The 12,161-nt window shown below is 42.9% G+C and overlaps 2 protein-coding genes across 2 annotated transcripts; both read left to right on the forward strand.

Moving 5' to 3' along the window:
* The first annotated feature begins 5,077 nt into the window (after positions 1-5,077).
* LOC123182699 (photosystem I assembly factor PSA3, chloroplastic) lies at positions 5,078-6,590 on the forward strand. Its single transcript, XM_044595353.1, has 3 exons — positions 5,078-5,499; positions 5,584-5,748; positions 5,860-6,590. The coding sequence occupies exons 1-3, from the start codon at positions 5,155-5,157 to the stop codon at positions 6,178-6,180; spliced, it is 831 nt and encodes a 276-aa protein (XP_044451288.1). The 5' UTR covers positions 5,078-5,154; the 3' UTR covers positions 6,181-6,590.
* Positions 6,591-8,098: 1,508 nt separating this feature from the next.
* On the forward strand, positions 8,099-11,423 carry LOC123182700 (F-box protein At5g52880). Its single transcript, XM_044595354.1, has 6 exons — positions 8,099-8,443; positions 9,514-9,665; positions 10,310-10,397; positions 10,483-10,688; positions 10,783-10,934; positions 11,147-11,423. The coding sequence occupies exons 1-6, from the start codon at positions 8,226-8,228 to the stop codon at positions 11,261-11,263; spliced, it is 933 nt and encodes a 310-aa protein (XP_044451289.1). The 5' UTR covers positions 8,099-8,225; the 3' UTR covers positions 11,264-11,423.
* Positions 11,424-12,161: the final 738 nt, after the last annotated feature.

Raw genomic sequence — 12,161 nt, forward strand, 5'->3', positions numbered from 1 at the left:
TTCTTTCATTTTCTTTTTCCTATTTTTTTTATGTTTCTATTTATTTATTTCGCTTTTTTTCCCTTTTGGGTGTTACACAAAATTTCACTGTGTATTACAAAAGTGTTCATTGTATATCAAGAAAAAGTTAACGGTGTATTACAAAAAAAGTTCATGGTGCATTATAAAAATGTTCGTCATATATTAAGAAAATTTTCAGCGAATACTACAAATGGTCAACGTGTACTTGAAATTAGCTCAGCGCATGTTACACAAATGGTCAATGTGTATTCAAAATCGTTCAACATACAAAACAAAAATGTAGTGCATATTTGAAAAAAAATCAGCGTATATATTAATATTTTTAAAAATGTTCAAAATAAAAACCGAGCAAATAAAGGGTGATGCAGTACCGACTCGCTATAGTGTCGATTCTATGCATTTTACGGTTTTTCTTAGTCAAACTACAAATGTAAATGAGCATGCCCCAATTGCATCGCCCCTAACGGAAGACATTGTTTTACGCACGGAGTCATTACAAAGGACCTCTCTGAAATCAGTAGCTAAGGGATACCCTTAAAAATTAATGATTCTCGCGAAAGCACATATTTGCTTCCGAATATGTGCTTCCAATTGCTTCTCGTGGAAGCATAGACTTTTTTCCCAAGAAGCATAGCTCGCGGAAGCAAATATGTGCTTCTTGTGAAATCACATATTTTTGTCAGAAGCAAATATGTGCTTCTCGTGGAAGCATTTTTTTTTAAGAAGCATGAGTGTGTTCAAAAAAAACCTCCAAAACCTAGTAAAAACTAGGCAAAACTGAAAAGCCGAGAAATCTGGAAAAAAAACATCAAAAACCCAAAAATGCATACGAAAAATAGAAAATAAAATTCAGAGAAAGCATCTACCACGCGACATGTGGCGGCGGCTGAACGCACTACTTCGTGCACTCCCAGACCACAAAAAGTCATCCCCGAAGCTCCCTAAGCCCTCGAGAGAGATGTAGGAAGCTCCCGGAGCTCTCGGGAGAGACGTAGAAAGCTCTCGCCTCTGGCGCTTCGTAAATGGCGCAGTCCAGCGTGGGAGGAGCACTTCCTAAACTTTTATTGTTACTTTTATTTATATTTCTGAAATGGAAAGAATTACTTAAATTTTAAAATATGTGCATCGCTCGTTTAAAAATATTTTTTTGCAGTGAAAACAATTATTCATGCAACTTTAAAGATACCATTGAAAATAAATTGTGACTTTAAAGAATGTTCTCGCATTTTAAAAATACGTTTGTGACATTTGAAAAAACATGTTAATACAAATGTAAAACCATTGTTTGCGTAATATTCCAAAATATTTCACACCATTCAAAAAAACTGTTTGTGGCATTTAACAAAATATTCATGCATTTCAAAAAAATCATGACATATTTGAAAAATGTTTATGCAATGCGAAAGAATGGCTGCATAATTTAAATAAAAAAGTTTTTACACCATTCAAAAAATGTTAACGCATTTCAAAATATGCTCATGGAATTTTGTTAATACAGTGTAAAAGAATGTTTGTGAAAGTTCGAACATGTGTTCGGAAAATGTTTAAGATGTATTGAACAAATGCTCAAACATGTATTTGAAAAATTGCTCATTGTGTATTTGCAAAATGTTCAACGTCTATAAAAAAATTCATGTATATACAAAAAATGTATACCCCCACCGTTCATAAATACAAGATGTTTAAGATATTTCAATGTGGATTACATACGGACCGACATGAGTGAACGAACACACTAAAACATGTTTATATACATCAGATTCATAAAAGAAAAAATAGAGCATCTTACAATGGCGGAGACGAAGTGTTATAGGCTACGTCAATCATATTGTGGTTGCTTGTCCTCCTAGTTGTTTGTTGAGTATAATGCTAGCACTAGAATCACCTTTTGTTAGTCTTACTTTCACATTTCACAACATTGCTTAAAATTGGTAAGTAAATAATATTTTTTGTAATTATATTCATTCACCTTCCCCTCTATGAACATCTCTATCCTTTCAGTATTCCACATGTCGGCCCCCACAACCACCACCGGCACCAGAGAGCATAGCCCCCACCATGGAGCCGTCGAGCTCGCGCAACGTTGGATCCTAGCACCACCATTGGGCGAGGGAGGGCGCCACCGCATTAAGCTCTGAGGACAGCGGCGAGCAAGGAGGGCGCCGAAGGAGGGGGTGGTCGACGATGGGAGGGATCTCGATGTTGGCTTGGGATTGTAGCCATGCCTAGTGTATAAGGTTTGGTGTGCTATCAATGTCATGAGAGTCAAGTAGTGACCAGTTGGTTAGAGAACACGTCCTGAGCTCACCCAACCACGTTTGAGACTCAGTCCGGTGGTGTGCCTCACTTCTTAAGGGACGACCCCTATTGATCATGTTTTTCGTAGCACTGTCATCATGGTAGTGGGGCTGAAATACTTTGGATAACAATGCTAGTGGGTTTTTTCGCGTCTTATGTGCCTTGATTGATGTTGTTAAACAGCAACCGCAACCAAGATCTGCCGTATTTTTCTATGGTTTTGCTAATCCTGGGAGGAGGAAGATGATGCCAATCCAACGTCTGGGGCGAGCTGAAATATAAGAAGAACCGGACAACTTAGCATAGGTGGTCCCATTCTTGAGCTTCCTCCGAAAAATAATTGGTGAGAAGATTGTCTTCAATTTAATCATGCACTAGTTAATTGTCCGTGTGTTGCAACATGAGTAAACATACTTTAGTGATTCAGTATCAATTACGAGTGGCTCAATAGAGACGCCGCTAGTGCTTTTAATCTTCCTATGGCTCGTCTCATATCGACATCGTCCGGTAGGATCATGTGGCAAAACATGAATATGATCAAAAGGGAACGAAAGATTTTTAGAAGGAGCCCACATACTTTACTTAAATTAAGGCGAACCTTGCTTGAGGTATTTAACCACACTATGCATACTATTGTCTAATAAAAAAGGGACTCTTCATAATTAATGTAATTCTTCCCTGCAACGCTAGATGATACGTCTTCATACATTAATGGATGTTGTTTTTGGGAAATGTTAACTGGCGGCCGTCAGCCAGGAGGTTGATGCGGGCGACCCCCCCCCCCCCCCTCCCCCCCAAAAAAAATATCCTACTCTGATCTGCACGCACGGATCTCAAAGCAGGGTCGTTGCCATGTCAGATTTTGAACTAGTTCGTTGTATGATAAAACCCAGTGAACGCTTAACTTTTTCAAACCACCCGCACGCACCTTATTGGCTAGCAACGCGAGCTTGCACATGGTGGACCTGGGTTCAAATTCCAGGCCCTCCTTTGTGCCATTTTTCTAGAGAACTTCCATGGGAGTTTAAACAATTTTTGTGAAATATGTTACTGGGCAACATGGCCTGTTTAACCACGATGGCATTTTTCTAGAAAAAAATGAACATGATTGTTTAATCTTGATGGCATTTTTATATTAAGAGATGGCATTTTTTTATTAAGAGATGGCATTTTATTATTTAGGAAATAACATTTTTATTTTATGAGATGGCATTTTTTATTATTAAGAGATGGCATTTTATATTAAAAGATGACATTTTTTGTTTATTAATACATGTCATTTTTATTATTTGTACTGCCACCTTTTGTTTTAACAATTTTTCTAGAGAACTTCCATGGGAGTTTTAACAATTTTTGCGAAATATGTTACTAGGCAACGATGGCATTTTTCTAAAAAAAGAACATGACTGTTTAACCTTGATGGCATTTTTATATTAAGAGATGGCATTTTTTAAAGGGTAATGCTACGCACCCGCTGGCGGATAATTTGAAAAGATCAACCGCCTCCGTGGCCGTTAGATCTGGGCCAACCAACGGCCTAGCTCCGTCCTCATTATTGCAACAAAGTCGGTGTTGCGGAAACCTCTTTGCAACAGAGCTTATATTGCAGAAACATTCAATAGAGATTATGTTGTAGTTTTTTTTCGTCTTCACTTTTTTGCAACATAGATGATGTTGCGGAATGACTTTTGCAACATAGATGATGTTGCACAAATGAAAGAAAGAACGGGAGCTTGGGAGGAACATGGGAGGCAAATGCGCTCGAGGGATCCAGATCCAGATCCTGCAACATACGAGTTGTTGCGGTGGGAAAACTGCAACAAGGGCTCAGTTGCAAGACCGTAATAAGAGATAGATGATGCTAGGTGAGCCCCACATGACACGCGTCATACGGATGAGGCGGCGGACGCCCGTGTACAATCCGTCGGCTGAAGCTAAGATTCTCACTTTTTAAAATTATGAGATGTCATTTTTTATTAAGAGATGGCACTTTTTTATTAAGAGATGGCATTTATCATTTAGGAAAATACATTTTTATTTTACGAGATGGCATTTTTTATTATTAAGAGATGGCATTTTATATTAAAAGATGGCATTTTTTGTTTATTAAGACATGTTATTTTTATTATTTGTACTGCCACTTTTTGTTTTGTGTTACACAAAGGTTTTGGATGATGACTAGGAAGGTGGCAATTTTTGTGGCATTTTTCACTAACCGTGGCAATTTGAAATAAAAGAAAAATACTTTAACTGGGCCATTTTTGGTCTCGGAGGCGCCTGGCTCGCTCCCGGGCAAACAACCAGAAACATTTGCTATGTGTACATTGCTTTTTTTTTGTTCAACACCGTTTGAGATTACCGAAAAATGTATAGAAAACCAATTGAGAATGGTGTGAGGAGGAAAAAACCCGAAGGACAAGGCGTTTGGATTTAGTTTGTACTTCCTCCGTAAAGAAATATAAAATCCTTTAGATCACTAAAGTAGTAATCTAAACGCTGAGAGCTCTTATATTTCTTGAGTACAAGTTTCCTTATTTCGTAGTAATATCTTACGATTTTTTTCAAAAAAAAAGTTTGTGGATGAAGTTTGAAAGTTTTGCAGAACCTGAAACTGATGTTCAGATCAGAGTTAAGATTCAGAAATCTGTGTGTGAAAGGTTTGATCCCAAAACTACTGGTTTGGGGGTAAAAAGCTCTACACGTCCAAGACTGCTACAGATCGCGTGCGAACGTAAATCCCAGCGAAGAAGAGTCGAGTCCACGCACCATGGGCAGATAAGGCGCGCGCCACTCCCACCACACGCAGGGCGTCCAAGAAAAACCCCATCGTCGGGCATGGGGACAGCAGTGCTGCCCGCCGCCCACAAGCTCTCGCTCGCCTCCCCCTTCCTCCCGCGCCACCGCCGGGCCTGCCGCCCCCCCGCCCAGCAGCACTGCCGGCGCCGGCGCCATGGGGCGGTGGTGGCGTACATGGAGCCGGACCCGAACTCGCCGGCGGCCATCCTGGGGCGCATCGTCGGGGCCCTCCCCGTGGTGGGCCTCGTGGCGCGCATCCTGAGCGACGACGGCGGCGTCGGCGGCGACACCGTCGACTTCGCCGAGTTCCGCCGCCGCGTCAGCAAGAAGTGCACCGTCATGGACTCCCAGGCCTTCTACGACTTCAACGACCGCCGCGGCAAGGTGCGTCTTCCTCTTCCTACATGCCCGGCTCCTTTCCAAACCGTGGCGGTGAAGCATTGATTTGTCGCGTGCGTGCGTGCGCAGGTGGGAGACCCCTTCTACGTGCTGCTCTGCTGCTGGCTGGCCGCCATTGGCGCCGGGCTGCTGAAAACGGAGGAGATCCTGGAAGGCGTGGCCCGGCTCCGCATGTCCAACGACATCGAGTACGAGGAGGAGACCTTCCTCGACATGATGAAGATTGCAAGGGAGGTAAACCACTCAACCATTCACCTCACCACATCAACTCTTTGCAGTTCCAGTGCCAATTGGCCCCTGACCACTGAGCGGACGGCATGAACCGCGATGTATGTACGTGTGCAGAAACGGGCCAAGTCGAAGAGCCAGGCGCCGGTGATACCGATGGAGGCGCGGGCGGAGAAGGCGCTGGAGGCCATCTACGTGTGCTGCTTCGGGCAGGACATGGTGGAGCCGGAGGACGAGCGGCTGCTGTGCACGATGCTGAACGCGGTGTTCCCGTCGGTGGGGAGGCCGGCGGTGGAGAGGATGGTGTCCACCGTGGCCAAGCAGGTGGCCTCCGGCGAGAGGAGGGGCCCCGGCGCCAAGGTGGTGCCCAAGGAGGTGGCGCAGCGGCAGCTCAAGGACCTCGAGTTCCTCAAGCAGAACAAGCTGGACTCGATATGATTAAGGGCTCATTTTTGGCAGGTAGATCCATGGAGAAATGAGATGAGAATGAATTTTGATGTAGCCACGGTGCGTAGGAGGAACCAGCTGCCATCGATCGTACATTCATACTGCTGCAAGCAACGCGATTTACACGGTCGAGTCCGTGGCTGCTATCTCCCTTATTGCAGCGTTCTTGCAGTGTGACATGAGTGCCACTAGCACATCAGAAGCTTGTAAGATAGCGCGAGATTTGGCTCGTGCTCCTTGAAAAGAATGTTACCAGTTGTGGCACATTCTCGATTACTAATACATGTTAATGATGGCATTTGTAATTTGTCACTAGCAATTATGTTTGCTCAGGCAGAAAAGGTAGAAAATCATTGCTAAATTAGCCATATGTGGCATGCACATTTGTGCTTGAATTTTTACATGATGTTGTGCTTGGTATTATTATTTATACGAATTACTTGATTGAACATAATGCTGATTTAAATAATGGTTACGTGTATCCTTTAGGTGCATAGGCAGTTTATGGCATCTCCTTGGCGTAGCCATTTCTCCCCCAAGGATTGCCTGAACTCCCCGGAACTAAGTCCATTTGTGAGGAAGGGATGGAGTTATCCAGACTGTCCATCAGGCCGGTCCAGGTAGCCGATCCTCACCCCAAAGCCCCACCTCTCCTCTCTTCCTCCCCAACCCGCACTTGATTCCCACCCCCAGCCCTGTTCTTCACTGCCTGCTTCTATTATAGTCATTCCCATTTGCGTTGTCACTGTTTTTTGACGTAGCTCCTCCGGACGCGACACCCGGAGCTATGAACGCCAATAGTTCGAGAAAATGCTCCCTAGACCGAGGTAATTTTTTACCCCCTACGCATATTTAGGATCAATATTTATGATACGATGGCTCATTATGATGCATATTTAGGATAATTTCATGATGGGTATGATCAACAATGGTCATGTGCCTCCAACATTTGACGTTGGCAATCAGATTAGCTAATGTATGATGTTAGGGAACCATCTCAAACCAAAAAGGCGGCGAAGAGAGGTGTTGTGCCATGCTTCGTTGTGAATTAGCATGTACCCTATATACGTGGAACAGACAAAAACGGTTTGAAATATTTATGCAGAGTTCACGGCCACTTCAATGAGTTTGAAAACTACACACCGCATCAAATTGCAGGTGATCTCAATGACAACTTGCTCACGCATAGAAGATATGATGTCCAAGAGTTAGAGAATTGTTTTTCAGTGTGTATATATGCTCAAGTGACATGGAGTCAGAAGCCATGCAACTTTTTGCTTGCTTTACCCCACAATAAAAAAAATTGCATGCTTTACATTGATCATCGTGTTTTTTTTGCTTTGCTTTATTTGTGGCATAATGTTGACATGCGACTCATTTGGCAGTTGTGCTCGGCTATGGCATTGTACCAACAAAATGAGAAGAGAAGTTTTACTCGGGCCAGATCAAGAACGAGTGGGATACGGTGGACATGATCTTCGACGACTTGAGGACTTGGGCTACGACAGGAGCGTTTGGGGAACAACATGTATCTGAGTAGTAGAGTAGCGTGAGGAGTGGAGTGGAGGCTTGGTTAGGGTCGGATTGTGACTCTTAACCAGCGCTATTGTAATCTCTTGTACATATTTTCTCTCTTCTATAAAGCTAAGGTACGCCTTTGGCGTACCCTCGAAAAAAACGTTTTACTCGGTCCATCCAGTTGTTGTTTCTCGCGTGAGCTCCACGGTTTACCAAAAAGAAAAGTTTGCCAGAAAGAAAAAAAGAGTGAGCTCCACAGATTTTTTAGCAGAGAGCAAGCTCTGGCTGTCAATGGGCCGAGCAGCCGTGACAGCCCATCAATCACGTGGGCCCCCACACGCGTTCTTCCGCACGATCCACCACCGGCCGAGCAAAGCTTTCCTACGCGACACCCAAAAACAGGCAGAAATTGGTGGAGCGGTGGAGGCCGGCTCCGCGAGGCCGTGAACGGCGGTTGGCGTGGCGTGGCGGCCGGGACGACGAGGCGACGGCGACGTGGGGCTTCCACGCGCCCAGCGATGCCGGTGCGGCGGCGGGCCCCGCGGCCGCAGGACACGGGGGTGGTGAAGAGGTACGCGGAGATGGGGATAGCGGCCGCGCTGTCGCGGCCGTGGGACTACCCGACGGCGTGCCGCGAGCTGGCCGAGCTCCTGCGCCACGGCTACGCGGGCCTCCCCAAGGCCGCCCAGGCCCTCGCCGCCGCCGACGTGCTCGTCGCGTTCCGCCTCCTCCCCGAGTAAGCCCCCCCTCCCGCGCCCCCCAGATGCGCGCGGTCTCGTCGAATTCCCCGTGCCCTCGCCTCGTGGGCCCGCCCGCCGGTGCGATTCGCGACGGATTGCTGCGTGCTGAAATTCGGATTGCCCCCTTGAATGTACCCTGATGGACATTGCGTGCTAAATTGCTTAATTCGTACTGTTATTATGTTGGCCTCCAGCTCCAGAAGTATTTATGTGCCTAGATTTCGTTGAATCGCTCCGGCATCATCTTGGCAGGAGTTATCCATATCCGCTTTATATTCTGTCGATTCTTGGAATTTTAAGTAATTATGTGCCAGTGTCAACATTCGAATACTTATGCAGCTTTGGTAACTGATGAATCCACAATCATATGAAAAACAAAGGTCGCGTTGGTACTTGATGGTCTGTTATTTTAGATGACATGCCATTGGCTTTTAAATTTGTCTGGTGCAAAATTGAATATTGATTCTGCGCAAAGTTTGCCCAAGGAGATATGCACTTAGGTAGTTAGGTTGATATGTTATTGACATGCACAATTTTCGTAGAATCAATTTGTACAGGCTGAAAAACCAAAACACACCTCGATCATGAGAAGGGCCGAAGGAGGCTTAATAACAGGATGCCATAAAAATGGTTCAAAAACGACCGTGGCATGCTTTTGCACAATTACTCCGACCCCACACTCCCTCCTAGAGCTAATCTGTCTTGTTCCACCAATTCTGTGGCAGAGCTCTTTGGGTATCATTATAGTTTAAAGCATGTTAAGTTGATAATCTTGTCACTCTGAGAGTCCATTGCCTTGTATTATCCTTCAACAGGTTCACTGTGTCATGCTTGTGATCATATCAAGTGGTTTCTGCTTGGCTTGTTATATACTTACAGATATTTTTTTCATGTATCATAAAGATCAGTCATCTGTGTCATCAAAATATGCATGGAATCAACTGGGAAGTCTCCCATTAAACTTTATTCTTTTTTTGAAATACGTGTTTAGTTTTTGACTTAACTTAAAGCTTGCATGGTATTTCCACATGATAGTCTGTAGTAATCCATTGTTTCTTTCCCATAGTGTGCAGACAGAATATGCATTAGCGGCAGCCAATGGTCTTCTCCTAGCGGTAGAAACTTCCCTGCCAAAGCAAAAGAAGTCACAAGCTGTTTCAGAGTTCAAGTGTTCTGTTATTTTACATAAGAGGCGGGCTAAAGTCCAACAAGAGCCTGGTATGTAGGGTATTCTCTGGTGTGCAAATGCGTTGATGTCTTCCTGCTTAGCAAACTCAAGTCTTAGTTACACACATTAGATAAGTGTGGGGAACTACTGTGCCTTTTCAGCATTCATTATAAAATGTGGGCATTTATTATTCTAGGTTCTATGAAGCGACTCGACTATTATGTTTGAATGTTCTGCTAGGATGATAAAGTCCAGCTTAAATAAATGCGTTGCTGTGGGAATTGGTTGATGAGAATTTGGGTTAATAACATGAGAACCAAAATAAAAAATACACATGAATTATTATATTTGATCATGTATAGTTGTAATGATACTTACTGAATATAAGTAGAATAATTAAATGGAAAACATTTTCCGTGCATGGTTGAATGGTGCGGTGGGTCTTTTCCTATTCATGATTGCATGTTGAGGTGGGCCTTATCCCATTCATAATTGTATGGTGAGGTGTTATGCTTGCATGTTGAGATAAATAAGTTAGTGTGGATGACTCTTAGTGCCCTCCCTAGTTTTACATGTCTCAGTATAACAGTATACACTTTAAGTTGCAGCTTCCTATCAATATTTATGGGGTGAGCTTATAAATATATATTAATACACTAGTCATTGTGACATTTATCTTGAACCTCTTTGACAGCCACCCCAGACATACCAAATGATGTACTTGTTCATATCTTTAGTTTTCTGGACACGCGTTCTTTGGTGGCTGCTGGTCTTGTTTGCTGGTATTTTTCTTCTTCTCTCATACCCATGTACTATTTCCAAACGTACGCCAGTTCCTTTTGTTGACACTTGCATATTCCCTAGAAGGTCTTGGAATTCATCTGCAAACGACAACAAGCTGTGGAGAATGAACTACTCCCTTTTCTTTAGCACGTCCCATTTGCGCTCCAGCAGCACACTTGTATCCAGTGGTGTACAGAACAGTCATGGTATTCTTGCGCAGAATAATGTGGATCCAGTATTTGATGATCCCAATTTGAACTGGAAAGAGGTTTTCCACAAAAAGCATGCAGGTAGTGCTCCCGTATGCTAGTATTCTCAATGTAAATTACACTCGGCAGCTTACAATGTTCCCCTCTAAACATGTCTGAATTACCATTAATACAGAGCACATAAGCTGGAGTGCCGCATCAAATAGAGCAATATGCAGGCAATGCCGTTCAGTTCTCTGGCTGAGCAACTTGACGTGTGCTGCGCCTCACCATTGTCCTAAGAAAGGAAAAGATGAAATAAAACTAATGCCCCTGCTACCTTATGCAGTAAGTGCCTCTATCTTATGGTCAATACTTTGTATGATGGGGTTTTGCATGCAGTAATTCTGTTTTTTAATCACAATATATCCATTTCTCGATTGATCAGCCTTTTGGATGTAGTCCATGAGTCATTGTTATTTTTGTAACTTTTGCACTGCACTTACACTTGATATTCCATTGTGCATTTGTTGGACTGATTTCACTCTTTCATGTACCAGGTTGCTTGTTACATATTAAATGCTCAAGATCGACCATCTTCATCGTCTGACAGTAGCGATTCAGATAGTGATTCTGAAAACAATGTGCCCAGACGACTTTGGAATTCTCGTGTTTGAGTGAATTCGATTGTATAGCTGTGTAAGCTAGTTTTGTTGTACCATCCCAAACTCTGACGATTTTGGACACCAAGCATTCACGCTGTTGTAAATTCACCATGAAATGTTCAATGAGAACTTGTAAATTTAAAACGTTCTGATGGAGCTTAGTAATTTGGTACTTCCTCCGTCCCAAAAGTAAAGTTGTAGAGTGGATGTTTACCAAATGTGTGTACCAATGAAGACCTCACATTTAATAGAAGAAAACAGATTAAAGAACATACATGCTCCCTACATTCCAAAATACTTAAGTTCTACTAGTAGATTTTTCGTAAGTCAAACTTCTTTAAGTTTGACTAAGTCTATAGAAAAATATATCAACACCTACAATGTCATATTAGTTTGGTTAGATTTGTCATAAAATATATTTTCATACTATATATATTCGGTGTTGTGGATTTACTAATTTTTTCTATAAACTTGGTCAAACTTGAGTAAGTTTGACTTAGGACAAACCTAGAACTTCAAGTATTTTGAAACTAGCAATTGTAGACGTACGTAGATATTTTAAGTGTTTTAACAGGAGAAAAGGATTACGTAAAACTTTTGTAAGTTTGTGTAGGTGTAGGTTTTTTTTTTTAAACGGACCAGAGGCCTGGTCAACTAGACTGCACTCTTATGACAAGACTATATACTTCCTTCATTCCTAAATATAAATCTTTTTAGAGATTCAAATAGGGACTACATACGGATGTATATAGACATATTTTAGAGTGTAGATCCACTCATTTTGCTTCGTATGTAGTCTCTTTTGGAATCTCTAGAGAGACTTATATTTAGGAACGGAGGGAGTATAATACATCTGAGATGCTGCAGTACTACACCCAGTTCCATATACTTGCCTTGTGTTGGAAGCAAA

The sequence above is a fragment of the Triticum aestivum genome, chromosome 1D, assembly GCF_018294505.1.
Source record: "Triticum aestivum cultivar Chinese Spring chromosome 1D, IWGSC CS RefSeq v2.1, whole genome shotgun sequence".
Classification (NCBI taxonomy): Eukaryota; Viridiplantae; Streptophyta; class Magnoliopsida; order Poales; family Poaceae; genus Triticum; species Triticum aestivum.